Source organism: Triturus cristatus, chromosome 6 (genome assembly GCF_964204655.1).
Source record: "Triturus cristatus chromosome 6, aTriCri1.1, whole genome shotgun sequence".
In the NCBI taxonomy this organism is placed as follows: Eukaryota; Metazoa; Chordata; class Amphibia; order Caudata; family Salamandridae; genus Triturus; species Triturus cristatus.
The window spans coordinates 869,275,473-869,288,568 of NC_140589.1; the positions used below are offsets into that span (position 1 = coordinate 869,275,473).

At 48.6% G+C, this 13,096-nt stretch overlaps 1 protein-coding gene across 2 annotated transcripts in view; it reads left to right on the top strand.

The window, feature by feature from the left end:
- Positions 1–13,096, top strand: part of DRC8 (dynein regulatory complex subunit 8) — a 349,436-nt gene that overhangs the window by 296,676 nt on the left and 39,664 nt on the right. For both annotated transcript variants that reach the window (XM_085611461.1, XM_085611460.1), the window contains exon 4: positions 8,827–8,906. In XM_085611461.1, coding sequence (XP_085467587.1) covers positions 8,827–8,906 — 80 coding nt within the window. The remainder of the gene's footprint in view (positions 1–8,826; positions 8,907–13,096) is intronic.

Below are 13,096 nucleotides of genomic sequence, written 5' to 3' on the forward strand. Positions count from 1 at the left end.
GGGGTTGTGTAGTGTGGGAGAGCCAGATCTCTAGATTCCCCCTTGATCTACCTCAGTTTAGGCCTCAGCCTTGTCCAAGCCAGGGAGTATACCCCTCAGGCCATCCAAATCTCTACAAGCGGGGATTGGGTCAAATCATCCCATAGTACCTCAGGAATGTGAACTGATTTTCAAGTGTCACTGTTGGCTTTTATTATTTATTGAGAGCACTGTATTTATTGTATTCATCCTATTCATTGTTTCACAGTATTTATTGTCGCACAGTATTTATTGTCTCGCAGTATTTATTGCCTCATAATATTTAATTGCCTTTTATGTAATGCACTTATATTTATGCCTTGATTATTTATGATCTACCTTATTTATTGAATCGTTGAAGTAATATTTATTTGACTTACCCTTCCACAGGAAAAGCCTTGTGTACTGTGATTGTATTATTATTTATTGAATCAGCAACTAAGAGAAAAGAAGATAAAGAGATATATTTTCAGTATAATTTTTAAGGTGTAGTGTCGTTTTTGGAACGGATGCACGCATGGTTATTGTGTGGGTATGACGTATGCTTAGCACGGTGCCGATCCCTGACCACTCGAGCCAAGCTACCACAGTGTATGTCTGGGAGAACACCACCACCCTTCCGGCGTGGGAGTGTTTTTCTAACATAATTGGTGTTCAGCGGTGGGATAGAGCTGTGCCTACGTATACTCGACAATAACTGTGGGTAGTCCATAGGACTACACCGGGAGTTTTCTCCAAGCGGACTTCCTAATTGTGGGTTTTTGTTTTTCCAAATTTACTCTGGTGGTGGGAGGAGGTATTATAAAAGGTACCCCCTGCATAGCTTCTGCAAAAAACCTGTCTTCTGTTCTGAGTGGGCAAAATGGAGTTTGTGCTAGAAGACCTGGAAACCTATACTGTGGCCCAACTCAGGGAGTTTTGTCAGCGGGAGGGGGTGTATTGTCCCCCAGGAGCAAAGAAGGGTGCACTCCAAACCAGCTTAAGGGCTTGGGGGGAGGCACGACGAGAAAGCAAGGCTGAGGAGGAGGACAGGGATAGAGAGCCCGACAGTGAGGGAGCTGGTTTGTACCAACCTGAGGTGGGGAACCTGTTAGCGGGGCCCAGGACACTTTCTAGGAAGGGCAGCAGTGCCTCTAGCGGTGGCTTGTCTGAAGTGGAGTTAACAGACCGGAGGGAGAAAAGACAGCTCACATGGGACTTAGCAAGGATGGAGAAAGAGAAGGAGGAACAGAGGATGGCTCATGAGCTAAGGCTGAAAGAGATAGATCTTCAGATCCTAAGAGTTAGGGCACACCCTGTTCCTAATGGTGGCAGCGAAGAAAGAGAGTTCACTAGGGAACCCAAACCCTACTTGCCGAAGGACATAGTAGCTAGCTATGGGGCGGGTGACGATATCGCCAAGTGGCTAGCGGCCTATGAGGTCTCGTTAAGGGCCCATGGGGTTCCAGAGAAGTACTGGGGAGGGGGATTGTACAAGTACATGCCTCCAGCTGGTAGGGATGCATTATTGGCCCTAGAGGAGGATGAGCAGACCCACTACCCCACCATGAAAGTGGCGCTCATAAGAAAGTTTGGACTAACACCCGAAAAGTACAGACAGAAGTTCCGGGGTAGTCACAAACTGGGCACACAGAATTGGGTGGACTTCCTGGAGTATGCAAAGAAGGCATTAGAGGGTTGGATTCAGGGCAGTGAAGTAAGGAACTACGAGGGGTTGTTTGATTTAGTATTGAAGGAACACCTGCTCGAAAAATGTTTCCCTGAACTGCGTCAACACCTGGTGGATAGCAAGCTGACCAATCCCCGGAAGCTTGCTGAGGAGGCGGACATTTGGGCTAGTACCCGGGTGTCCACAAGGGGGACTGGAGGGGATACTCAAAAGGCCGGACAGGGCGCCCCCCAGAAGAAAGAGGGAGGGGAAAAGAAAAAGGAGTTCTCCAAAGGCCCCCAAAATAATTTCCAAGGTAAGGGAACAGGATTCACCCCTAGGGCTAACCCACCCAGAAACCCTAATCCTGGCCAGAGTCAGCAGCCAAGGGTTGTCCATTGCTTCGAGTGCGGTGGCGTTGGACACTATAAGGGAGATGCGAAGTGCCCAAAACGACCACCCCCTCCCATTGGAGGAAAGGCCCCCGGAGTAGCTAGTGTAGTGCTCGGGGAGGAGATGCCTTTAATTAAGGGAAGGGAGTGGGCGGGTGTCACTTTAGTGTCCCTGGGAGAACGGGAGATGGTTCCTAAGATCCAGGTGCCCGCAAATACTATAAAGTATGGGCAGTGGGTCACCATCAACGGCCAAAGGGGGGAGGCTCTGAGAGACACAGGAGCCAGTATGACTATGGTGCGTAGCCAACTGGTGTCTCCAGAGCAGGTGATTCCCGATGTACTCCACCCTGCCGCGATGGCTGACGGCAGAATGGGCCACTATCCGGTGGCCGAGGTTCCCTTTGAATGGGAAGGGGTTGCAGGTTCACTTCGAGTTGCCGTAAGCCCTACCGTGCCAGTCGATTGTCTGCTAGGGAATGACATGGAGCACAATGCTTAGAAAGAGGTGGAATACCGGATTCACACTGAGATGCTGGGTACACCTGACTGGGCCTGTGTTAGCACAAGGTCCGCGACTACCCGGAGAGGGAGTTCGTTTCGGCTGGAGCCTGGAACAAAGGCCCAGCCAGCTGCCAGTCAAGGGAAGAACCGAGGACAGGAGGAGCCTGCCTCGGCGTCCGCCCCCGTAGGACGGATAGGCCACCGGAGGTGGTGGACCAGGAGTCTGCGGTGGGGGATGTCACCGAACTGGAGGACCTACCCATCCCGGCCGAGTGGCACGTGGAGGGAGGCCCGTCCAGGGAGGAATTCTGCCAGGGCCAGAAGGAGTGCCCTACCCTTGAGGGACTGAGGCGACAGGCCAAAGCCCAGGCAGCAGGGAACGTTGAAGGGAACTACAGTGTTTACTGGGAGGATGGCCTCCTCTACAGTGAACCCAAGGCACCCCTACATGGATCGTCACGAGCCTTGGTAGTCCCTCAACGTTATCGAGCCTTCCTTCTGGAGTTAGCTCACAAGATCCCATTGGCAGGACACCTGGGGCAAGACAAGACCTTCGCCCGTCTTGTCCCACACTTTTATTGGCCTCAAATGAAAGTGTCGTCCGATACCTACTGCCGGACATGTGTGTCTTGCCAAGCCAGTGGGAAAACAGGGGTGAAGCTGAAAGCTCCCCTGGAACCCCTTCCTGTCGTTAGCACCCCCTTTGAAAGGGTGGGCATCGACATTGTGGGTCCGTTAGATCCGCCTACGTCAGCTGGTCACAGGTTTATCCTGGTTCTGGTGGATCATGCCACACGGTACCCAGAGGCAATACCTCTGAGGACCATAACAGCACCTGTTGTGGCTAGGGCCCTGATGGGAATCTTTACCCGAGTGGGTTTTCCCAAGGAAGTTGTGTCCGACAGGGGGACCAACTTCATGTCAGCGTACATGCGGGCCATGTGGAAGGAGTGTGGAGTGACCTACCGGTTCACAACTCCTTACCACCCCCAGACCAATGGTCTGGTGGAGAGGTTTAACAAAACCTTGAAAGGCATGATCAGAAGTCTGCCTGAAAGCCTGCGGAGGAAATGGGACGTCCTCCTACCCTGTCTATTGTTTTCCTACAGGGAAGTGCCACAGAAGGGAGTGGGCTTCAGCCCCTTCGAGCTTTTGTATGGGCACCCTGTGCGTGGACCTCTCAGCCTGGTGAGAGACGGATTGGAAAGAACTCCCAGAAAGCTTCCCCAGGACGTGGTGAGCTACATGCTGGCCTTCCGGAGCCAAATGGCTAAGTTGTGGAAGCAAGCTTCTGACAACTTGGAAGCCAGCCAAGCAGTAATGAAGGCGTGGTATGACCACAACGCTCACCCGGTGGAATTGGAGCCTGGCCAGAAGGTGTGGGTGATCGAACCGGGAGAGCTTCGCGCCCTCCAGGATCGCTGGTCAGGACCCTTTGAGGTGTTGGAGAAGAAGGGTAAGGCTACCTACTTGGTGGATCTTAAAACCCCTCGTCAGCCCCTACGGGTGCTGCACGCCAACCGCCTCAAACCCCACCACGAGAGGCCCGAAGTCATTTTGATGATGGTGACTGATGGAGCAGAGGACGTGGAAAGCGAGCCTCTCCCCGATTTGTTTGCGTCTCAAGAGAAGGATGGGTCGGTGGAGGGAGTGATTCTCTCCCCATCCCTAACTCCTGAACAGCAGGAGGACTGCCGCCAGGTCCTGGGACAGTACTCTTCGTTGTTCTCCCTTGTTCCGGGTAGGACTCACCTGTGCGTCCATGATGTGGACACAGGAGACAGCCCACCTGTGAAGTCCAAGATCTACCGGATGTCAGACAAGGTGAAGGCCAGCATTAACAGTGAAGTCACTAAGATGCTGGAGCTAGGAGTGATCGAACCTTCCAGCAGCCCCTGGTCCAGTCCGGTGGTGTTAGTACCAAAAGCCGCACCACCGGGTGCCCAACCGGAACTGAGGTTCTGTGTGGACTACCGGGGACTGAATTCAGTAACCAAAACTGATGCTCATCCGATCCCTAGGGCGGATGAATTGATTGACCGGCTGGGAGCTGCCCAATATCTAAGTACCTTTGACCTTACTTCTGGGTACTGGCAGATCTCTTTGACTGATGGAGCAAGGGAAAGGTCAGCCTTCTCCACGCCCAATGGCCACTACCAGTTCTGTGTGATGCCCTTTGGGCTCAAGAACGCACCTGCCACGTTTCAGCGCCTGGTAAACCAGATCCTAACCGGAATGGAGAGTTTCTCTGCTGCTTATCTGGATGACATAGCCATCTTCAGTAACAGCTGGGAGGATCACTTGCGTCACCTGCAAGCTGTTCTCCAGGCCCTGAGACAAGCTGGATTGACGATCAAGGCCAGCAAGTGCCAGATCGGGCAGGGGTCGGTAGTGTACCTTGGACACTTGGTGGGTAGGGGAGCGGTGCAACCCCTCCAGGCGAAGATCGAGGCCATCATGGCCTGGGAACCCCCCAAGACACAGACTGAGGTCCGAGCTTTTCTGGGCCTCACGGGATATTACCGCCGCTTCGTGAAGGGGTACGGTACCATTGTAGCCCCCCTCACGGAGCTCACGTCCAAGAAACAACCTCGACGGGTAGTCTGGACGGAGGCTTGTCAGCAGGCCTTTGTAAAACTGAAGCAAGCCATGTGCGAGGCCCCGTCTTAAGGGCCCCAGACTTTTCCAAGGAGTTCATTGTCCAGACAGATGCATCGGAACATGGCATTGGGGCAGTGTTATCGCAACTCAATGAAGAGGGTCTGGTTCAACCCGTGGTCTTCCTATCCCGGAGACTACTTCCCAGGGAACAGAAGTGGAGTGCAATAGAGCGTGAAGCCTTTGCAGTGGTATGGGCTCTGAAGAAGTTGCGGCCATACCTGTTTGGCTCGCACTTCCTAGTTCAGACCGACCACAGACCCCTTCGTTGGCTGATGCAGATGAAGGGGGAGAATCCCAAGTTGTTGAGGTGGTCTATCTCCCTACAGGGAATGGACTTTCAGGTGGAACATCGGCCTGGAGTGGACCACGCCAATGCAGACGGTCTCTCAAGGTATTTCCGCCTTAGTGATGAGAACTCCCAAGGGGTTGGGTAGCTCTCCCCACTTTCAGCTGGGGGGGACGCGTGTTAGACCTGTCAGCCCTTTGGGTGGTCCCTCCTCATCATTATTTATTTTGTCCCACTTTTGCCTCAAACCCTGTTAGAAGTTTTCCTTTTTGGGAACCACCAGACTTTTTAGTATTGATGCAGATTCAGGGAGCCATTTTATCTACCCCTGGAACTTCTGTCTGAGGGCCTGGAGCACAAAATGGTGGCCACCCATTGTCACCTGTGACATCACTGGAACCTACTAGAACCTTCTGCAACATTCTGGAACCCTGTGACAGTTGGAGGCGGTTTAGAATGTTGGGAAGCTAAGTCAGAGTTGACAGTTGGAGTTGGCAGTTGGCACCTGACTGGTGAAGGGAGAGCAGCAGAAACCTGAAGGAGGAAGGAGTGAGGCAGCAGGGGTGGAAACTTGTGCCTGGAGTGGGGTCCATAAACCCACCCTTGATACTAGTCCCTACTGACTGAGCCCAGCCTGGAGCCCTGTGTGGGAGAAAGCAAGAGAAACCATCTTAAGGACCTGGACAGCAGGAACAGGCCTTAAAAGTAAAGAACAGCAAGTTCCTGACCTGGTTACTGGTAACTTCTTGAAGTCCGATGTCGAGAAGCCTGGAGACCTGGAGCCCGAGGTGGAGAAGCGGCGCTGACTGGAAAGCAGACGTCGTACCCGTAGCCGCCAGAGGTCGAGAGAGGGCGCCGACGGAGGTCGTGGAGAGTACCAGAGGTCGAGGAGGAAGTCACCCGAGGTCGAGTGTGCGGCGTCGACGGGGGAGTGAAGTCCGCCCTCCGGAGTCACCGGAGACCGAGGTGAAGCGTGCCGGAGGTCGGGAGTGGAGGTCGCACTCCGGAGTCGCCGGAACCCGAGGAAAGGAGCACCGGAGGTCGGGAGTGGAGATCGCACTCCGGAGCCGCCCGAAGTCGACATCGAGCCAAGATTGCCCGACGTCATCGAACCGGAGGTCGACATCGAGCCGAGGCCGCCGACATCGAACCGGAGCCGCCCGAAGTCGACATCAAGCCAAGACTGCCCGACGTCATCGAGCCGGAAGTCGACATTGAGCCGAGGCCGCCGACATCGAACCGGAACCGCCTACCGGCGTCGTCAAGAACTGTCATTGCGCCGAGGCCGCCGACATCGAACCGGAGCCGCCTCACGGCGTCGACACGACTCCAGCGGCATCGGAGCTTCATAAAAAGGGCAGTAAGTGGAATAGAGGGCGCCTAAGGCCCTGTGGAGCCCTAAGAGACCATCCTAGGGGCTAGAGAGGTGCTGGAACCAGCTTGATTGTGCCAGGGGTGAGCTGAGACTAATACAGAGGGGTTGTGTAGTGTGGGAGAGCCAGATCTCTAGATTCCCCCTTGATCTACCTCAGTTTAGGCCTCAGCCTTGTCCAAGCCAGGGAGTATACCCCTCAGGCCATCCAAATCTCTACAAGCGGGGATTGGGTCAAATCATCCCATAGTACCTCAGGAATGTGAACTGATTTTCAAGTGTCACTGTTGGCTTTTATTATTTATTGAGAGCACTGTATTTATTGTATTCATCCTATTTATTGCCTCACAGTATTTATTGTTTCACAGTATTTATTGTCGCACAGTATTTATTGTCTCGCATTATTTATTGCCTCATAATATTTAATTGCCTTTTATGTAATGCACTTATATTTATGCCTTGATTATTTATGATCTACCTTATTTATTGAATCGTTGAAGTAATATTTATTTGACTTACCCTTCCACAGGAAAAGCCTTGTGTACTGTGATTGTATTATTATTTATTGAATCAGCAACTAAGAGAAAAGAAGATAAAGAGATATATTTTCAGTATAATTTTTAAGGTGTAGTGTCGTTTTTGGAACGGATGCACGCATGGTTATTGTGTGGGTATGACGTATGTTTAGCACGGTGCCGATCCCTGACCACTCGAGCCAAGCTACCACAGTGTATGTCTGGGAGAACACCACCACCCTTCCGGTGTGGGAGTGTTTTTCTAACATTGTACTATTGTTGAAATTGCCAAAATAGTTAGTTTTTAAAGAAGTGATAAAAGATGTGCACGAATTCTTGATAACAGGCACATTTTTAGAAATATAGAATTACTGTTAAGATCACTGCATTCAAATTTGCTGAGAAGGATTTTTATAGGGCCCACAGCAATGGGAAACATCCAGCTATTTCATGGAAAGTCAGCAACAGACCACTCTCACATGAACACAAACATTGCACTCCCATAATGTTTTAAAGGTTTTAATGATATAGAGATAAAAGGCAGTCCACAACACTTACATAATTGATCAACTGTTATAAATAGAAGAGAAAATGAAGGCAATACAAAAATACCTTAGAACAAGAAAGTTTGCTACACATGTGAACTACTAACAACACTTTCCCATCTTCTGGTTTCCTTTGATACATTAAAGGTATATTGGAGACTCATTTTTGAGAAAACACTCCACCAAGATGTTTCTTAATTAATTTATGAGAGAATGAGGGCTTCATAGCTGCTTTACATTTTGTGAAATTTTCAATAATGCTAAGGAAAACAATAGTTAATCTAGGGAACTGTTACATCCTGAACGATGACCAGTGCTATGTAATGTTTTCACAGAAACCTCGGTCGTACAGGTGCAAGAGACGGTCTATTTATTCACAAATGTTATGTCAATTTGAGAAATGTGTATTTTTTCGCTTCACCTTTTCAGATTCTTTCTTATATGATATTTATTTTTATTGCTTATTTTTTAAATATGTTTACACTCTGTCGAAACAAAACAAAAAATACTCAAGAAAACTAATGCTCAAGTGCTGAAATTTTCCAAATTTGAAACCAGATACATTTAAGTCAAAGATAGTGAAGAATATGATGGCTTTTTAAAGAACTGCATTTACATTATCTTTCTTATAGCTCATGCTTGAAATCTGTCATAGGCATCGATTTCACATAGATTCTGTTCTCCTCTTTTGCTGCTTCACTTCCTGTTGCGGTCAATGCCACGCCTTTCTGGTATATCAGAATTTTAAATGGCGTAATGCCATGGTGTATTTTTTAAGCGCAATGTCTACAGATGCCATGGGCCCTTGACCAAGATTTTCAGGATGCCAGCTGATTGGAATTATATGTTTTATTGGTCCTCATTAAAGAGCTTTTTCTTTCTCAGGTTGAAGAAGAAGAACCTACTGGTTTCATCCGTTTTGAAAAATTTCTCCCAACGATGACGAAAGTGTTGCTCGAAAGAAGGTATATTTCAAAAACATACATTAGAAGTTTTTTTTTAAAAGAGATTTATTCATTTGGAAGTTGTGCCTGAAAGAGTATACAAAAATTAAAAAACACATCCAAAAGCCTTAAACTTGCCTTACACTGATGTACCTAGACAAAGATATCATTAAAATAAATAAACAATGTTAATATATAAAACAATAGCGACCTTGCTTGACATACAGTGTTCTTGTTATGAAGTTGGTATAAATTCATTGCTTGAGTCATACAAGTGTTACCACAATTAGAAAAAGACCGTGGCCCCGATTTACAAACACTTTGCTGTTCCTGACGAAAGTGTTGTGTTGGGATTTACAATCGCGATTTGCATTGGGTTGTATCAAATTATTGACATTTCTTCAAATCCCACACCATATACAGCTTACTGGAGTACACAGTACCTAATACTGTTGTAAAATTTCGTTTATGGTGACAGCATATGCACTGTAAAATAAAACATCAACATATACAGCACAGCATCCGCTTAGTGCAGTCCAAGCTACCATTATAATAACGATGTCTTAAACTGTAGCCTAAACCCTCCCTACCCCCTGGGCTCCCGTCTGTGCGTCTGGTCACTTTAGCCAGAGGGCTACTATAATTGACCATCATATCTTCCCCATGTGGACACATTCAGGCATTCCCTCACCCATAGGTGCCACCGGTCCTCCTGATGCAGGAGCTCATCGCTCTCCATTTGCCACTCCCGGACTCTTTTGTCCAATGGGCCCTTCATGGGGTCTGTCTTCGGGAGGGTACTTTAAGGCCTGTATCATGGCTTCCTAAGAGATCAGGTCCTCTGCTAGCTTCTGAGCCTGTTGTATCGTCCTCATATGCACTTCCTCCACTCCCGCCCACTCTAGTAAATTCCTTTGGCATTCCTGCACTAGAGAGGGTCGTGGACTTTTAGCTAGTATTAAGCCGAGCAGCACAAACTTCCTACTGAGTTTCTTCTTGCTCTTACAAGGGAGTGCAGACATTGCTTCATCTGGAGTGGGATGGCCCAACCCGCTGCCCCTTTAATCTGATTCAACACCTTTTCCTAATATCTTGTAATAACTGGGCAGTTCCACACCACATGAAATCAGCAGTCTCACTCTCGCATTGCACACATCCCGGGTCCCTAGCTGGGTATAACTTATCTAGTAGTCTGGAGAGAGGGAAGCCAAGTGTATGGCATTATACTGCATCAGCTTGAATTGTGCATTTATCAACACATCACGGACTCCCCCATGTATTTTATGCCATTCTCTAGATGTATTAGGGTCATTACTAACACGTCAGTGGCGCCACTCATTTATGCCCTCTGAGGGCCCTATACAATTGTGTTATAAACTTCCGACCCCCCGCCAATGAGAGAATGGTGACCATTGTTTGTGTGGGTTCAGGGGCCTCGGGTAACGAGTGCCAGATTTCCCTGGCTGTAGCTGTTATTTTTGTGTAGTGCGGAAACTGCCCAACCCGAACACCTCAAATGCATCTTGCATAGTGATAAATCTGGCTGCAGAATATTGGTCAGGCAGCATTGTGCACCCGCCGTCTCGCCAGCGGCCATTGTCTGAGCTATTTGCGCAAGTTGCCGAATTATCCGGATATCTAAATCTAGTGCATATGTCGTTCTTTGCATCTCTCTCTGAACTGCCCTCTCCCAATGTTGGCACACCATTCGGGCAGGGCCCCGAAATTGTTCTCGGCACATGTGCCGTCTAGGAGAATAAAAAATTAGCTAGCATTCGCGCCAAGAATTTTCAATTCTATGAAGGACACGGAGGCGAGGATTATGCTTCTCTTTCTATTTATTGCCACTCACAGCAGCCAATGAAAAACTTTGTATTATGTAAATAAACTACATTTCCCATGATGCACATGTAACACATCACATCCTGTAAGGCCCCATAAGAGCCACCATCACCGGAAATCATCCTCTTTCTTTGCTTCGAACAGTAAAAGTCCAACAAACATAACTGAAGTCCAAATAATATCCTCCAACGTGGAAGAACCAGTCCAGCTGGGAAGTACGTCTTCTTAACCAGAATTACACTTAATCCATCTTCTTCTCAGAACCTGGAAGAATGAGAGACAGAACAGCCCGTAACTTCTGCGTAACCAGAATATAAATACAAACGGGTGGGTAACTATTACAATACTGTAATGTAACCGGGTCGGATAATCCTCGCCTCCGTGACCTTAATAGAATTGAAAATTCTTGGCGCGAATGCTAGCTAATTTTTTATACTATTACAGGACCGGAGGCTTCGTATTATGCTAGTTTAACGCTGATCAAAAACTACAGAGGATATATCACCCACCGGTTTATAATAAAACTGTTTAAAGGTAGACTCAGAAGTCTAATCGGCAGAATGCATGATATCCTGAATAGTAGAACCCAACATGAACGTCTTAGAGGCCATGGCGCCCTGAACAGAATGTGCTCCAAACACCTGGGTATCAATACCTGTCTCTTGCATTACAGATTTTAACCTTCTGGCTATGGTAGCCACAGTAACAGGTCTATAAGGTCTTTGCAAAGCGATTAATAATTGCACCACACCGTCAGGTCGAATGGCCCTGGTACATTCTTCGTAAGCCTTGAGACATTGAACTACACAGAGCTTGGTATTACCAGGAAAAGCATGATGTTCCACATTACGTGACATAGTTTTAGTCCTGGAAGTTATGTTAAAAGAAACTCCTTCAGGAGTAAATACTCTACCTGTAATATCTAGAGCTTTAACATCCGACGAACGTCTACATGCCGACAGACATAACAGCATGGCCAATTTGGATGAGAGTTGTTTCCTTGTCAACATATCTTTGCTTGGCCATTGATTGAACAAGGAAAGAACTAGCGAGACATCCCACAAGGAAGAATACTTCAACTTGGGCGGATTAGCTACTCTAATACCTTTCAAGAGTTTGCAAATTATTGGATGCATCCCTATTGGTTTGCCCTCAAGCTGAGAATGACCCGCCGAAATGGGTGAACGGAAATTGTTGATGGAACTATATGCCAAACCCTCAGAAGCCTTTTTGGACAAAAAATGTACAACATAGGGTAAGTCTGCCCCCACGGGATCCACATGTTGTTCCATGCACCAACAAACCCAAAACTTCCAGGCTGAAGAATACCTTTTCTTGGTTGAGGGGGCCCAAGCTTGGTTGATAAAATCTGAAGATTGTTCTGAAAATCCTGGCATTTGCCAACATTGCCGTAAAGTCTCCAGGCCATCAGGGACAACTGCCCCGATAGTACCATCGGGTGCATCTCTCCATGAGGGCCCTGGAGCATCGTTGAGGACCACGGAATCATCCTGGGGAAGTCGCAGCTCGCCTCCAATAGTATTGGGAACCAAGGCTGCCACTTCCACAGGGGAGTCACTAGGATCACCTCCGCCTTTTGGCGCATTATCTGTGTGAACACTCGGGGAATCAGAATGAAGGGGGGAAAAGCATAGTTCAGTTTTAGGGTCCAATCCTGTGAAAAAGCATCCGTCGCCAGAGCCAACGGATCCGGCCTTCTGCTGAAAAACGTGGTCATTTGACGATTCAGTCTGGAGGCAAACAAGTCGATCTCGCAATGTCCCCAGATCGCCTGCAGCCACTGCACTATCTGGGGTTGGAGTTGCCAATCGCTGTAATCCTTGAGATGTTGGGAATTCCAGTCTGCCACTACATTTGACTGGCCTGGGATGTACTCGGCTATGACCGAGATCTGGTGACTCAGGCAATAATGCCAAAAGTCCTTCGCTGTTTCTACTAGCATGGAGGACTTCGTGCCTCCCAGCTTGTTGATGTATTGATAAGCTGAGATGTTGTCCATCCGCAAAAGGATGCAACACGAGACTTGTTTGGGTGACAGAGTCCTGATCGCGAACGACCCTGCAAGAATCTAGGCAATAGATATGGAGGTCTAGTTCGCGTAGGGACCCAGGCCCTCCTGTGGAAACATTTCCGCAGCGAGCTCCCCAGCCCCAACAGCTGGCGTCGGACTCTAAGACGACTTCTGGCAGAGAGCCGAAAATGGCCCTGCCGTTCCATGCCTCTACGTGGGCAAGCCACCACTGGATCTCCTCCCGTACCTCTTGGGAAAGAGGTACTAGGTCTGTGTAAGAGAGGCCTTTCTGCAAGTGCTGAATCTTTAGCCTCTGAAGGGCACGATAATGGAGGGG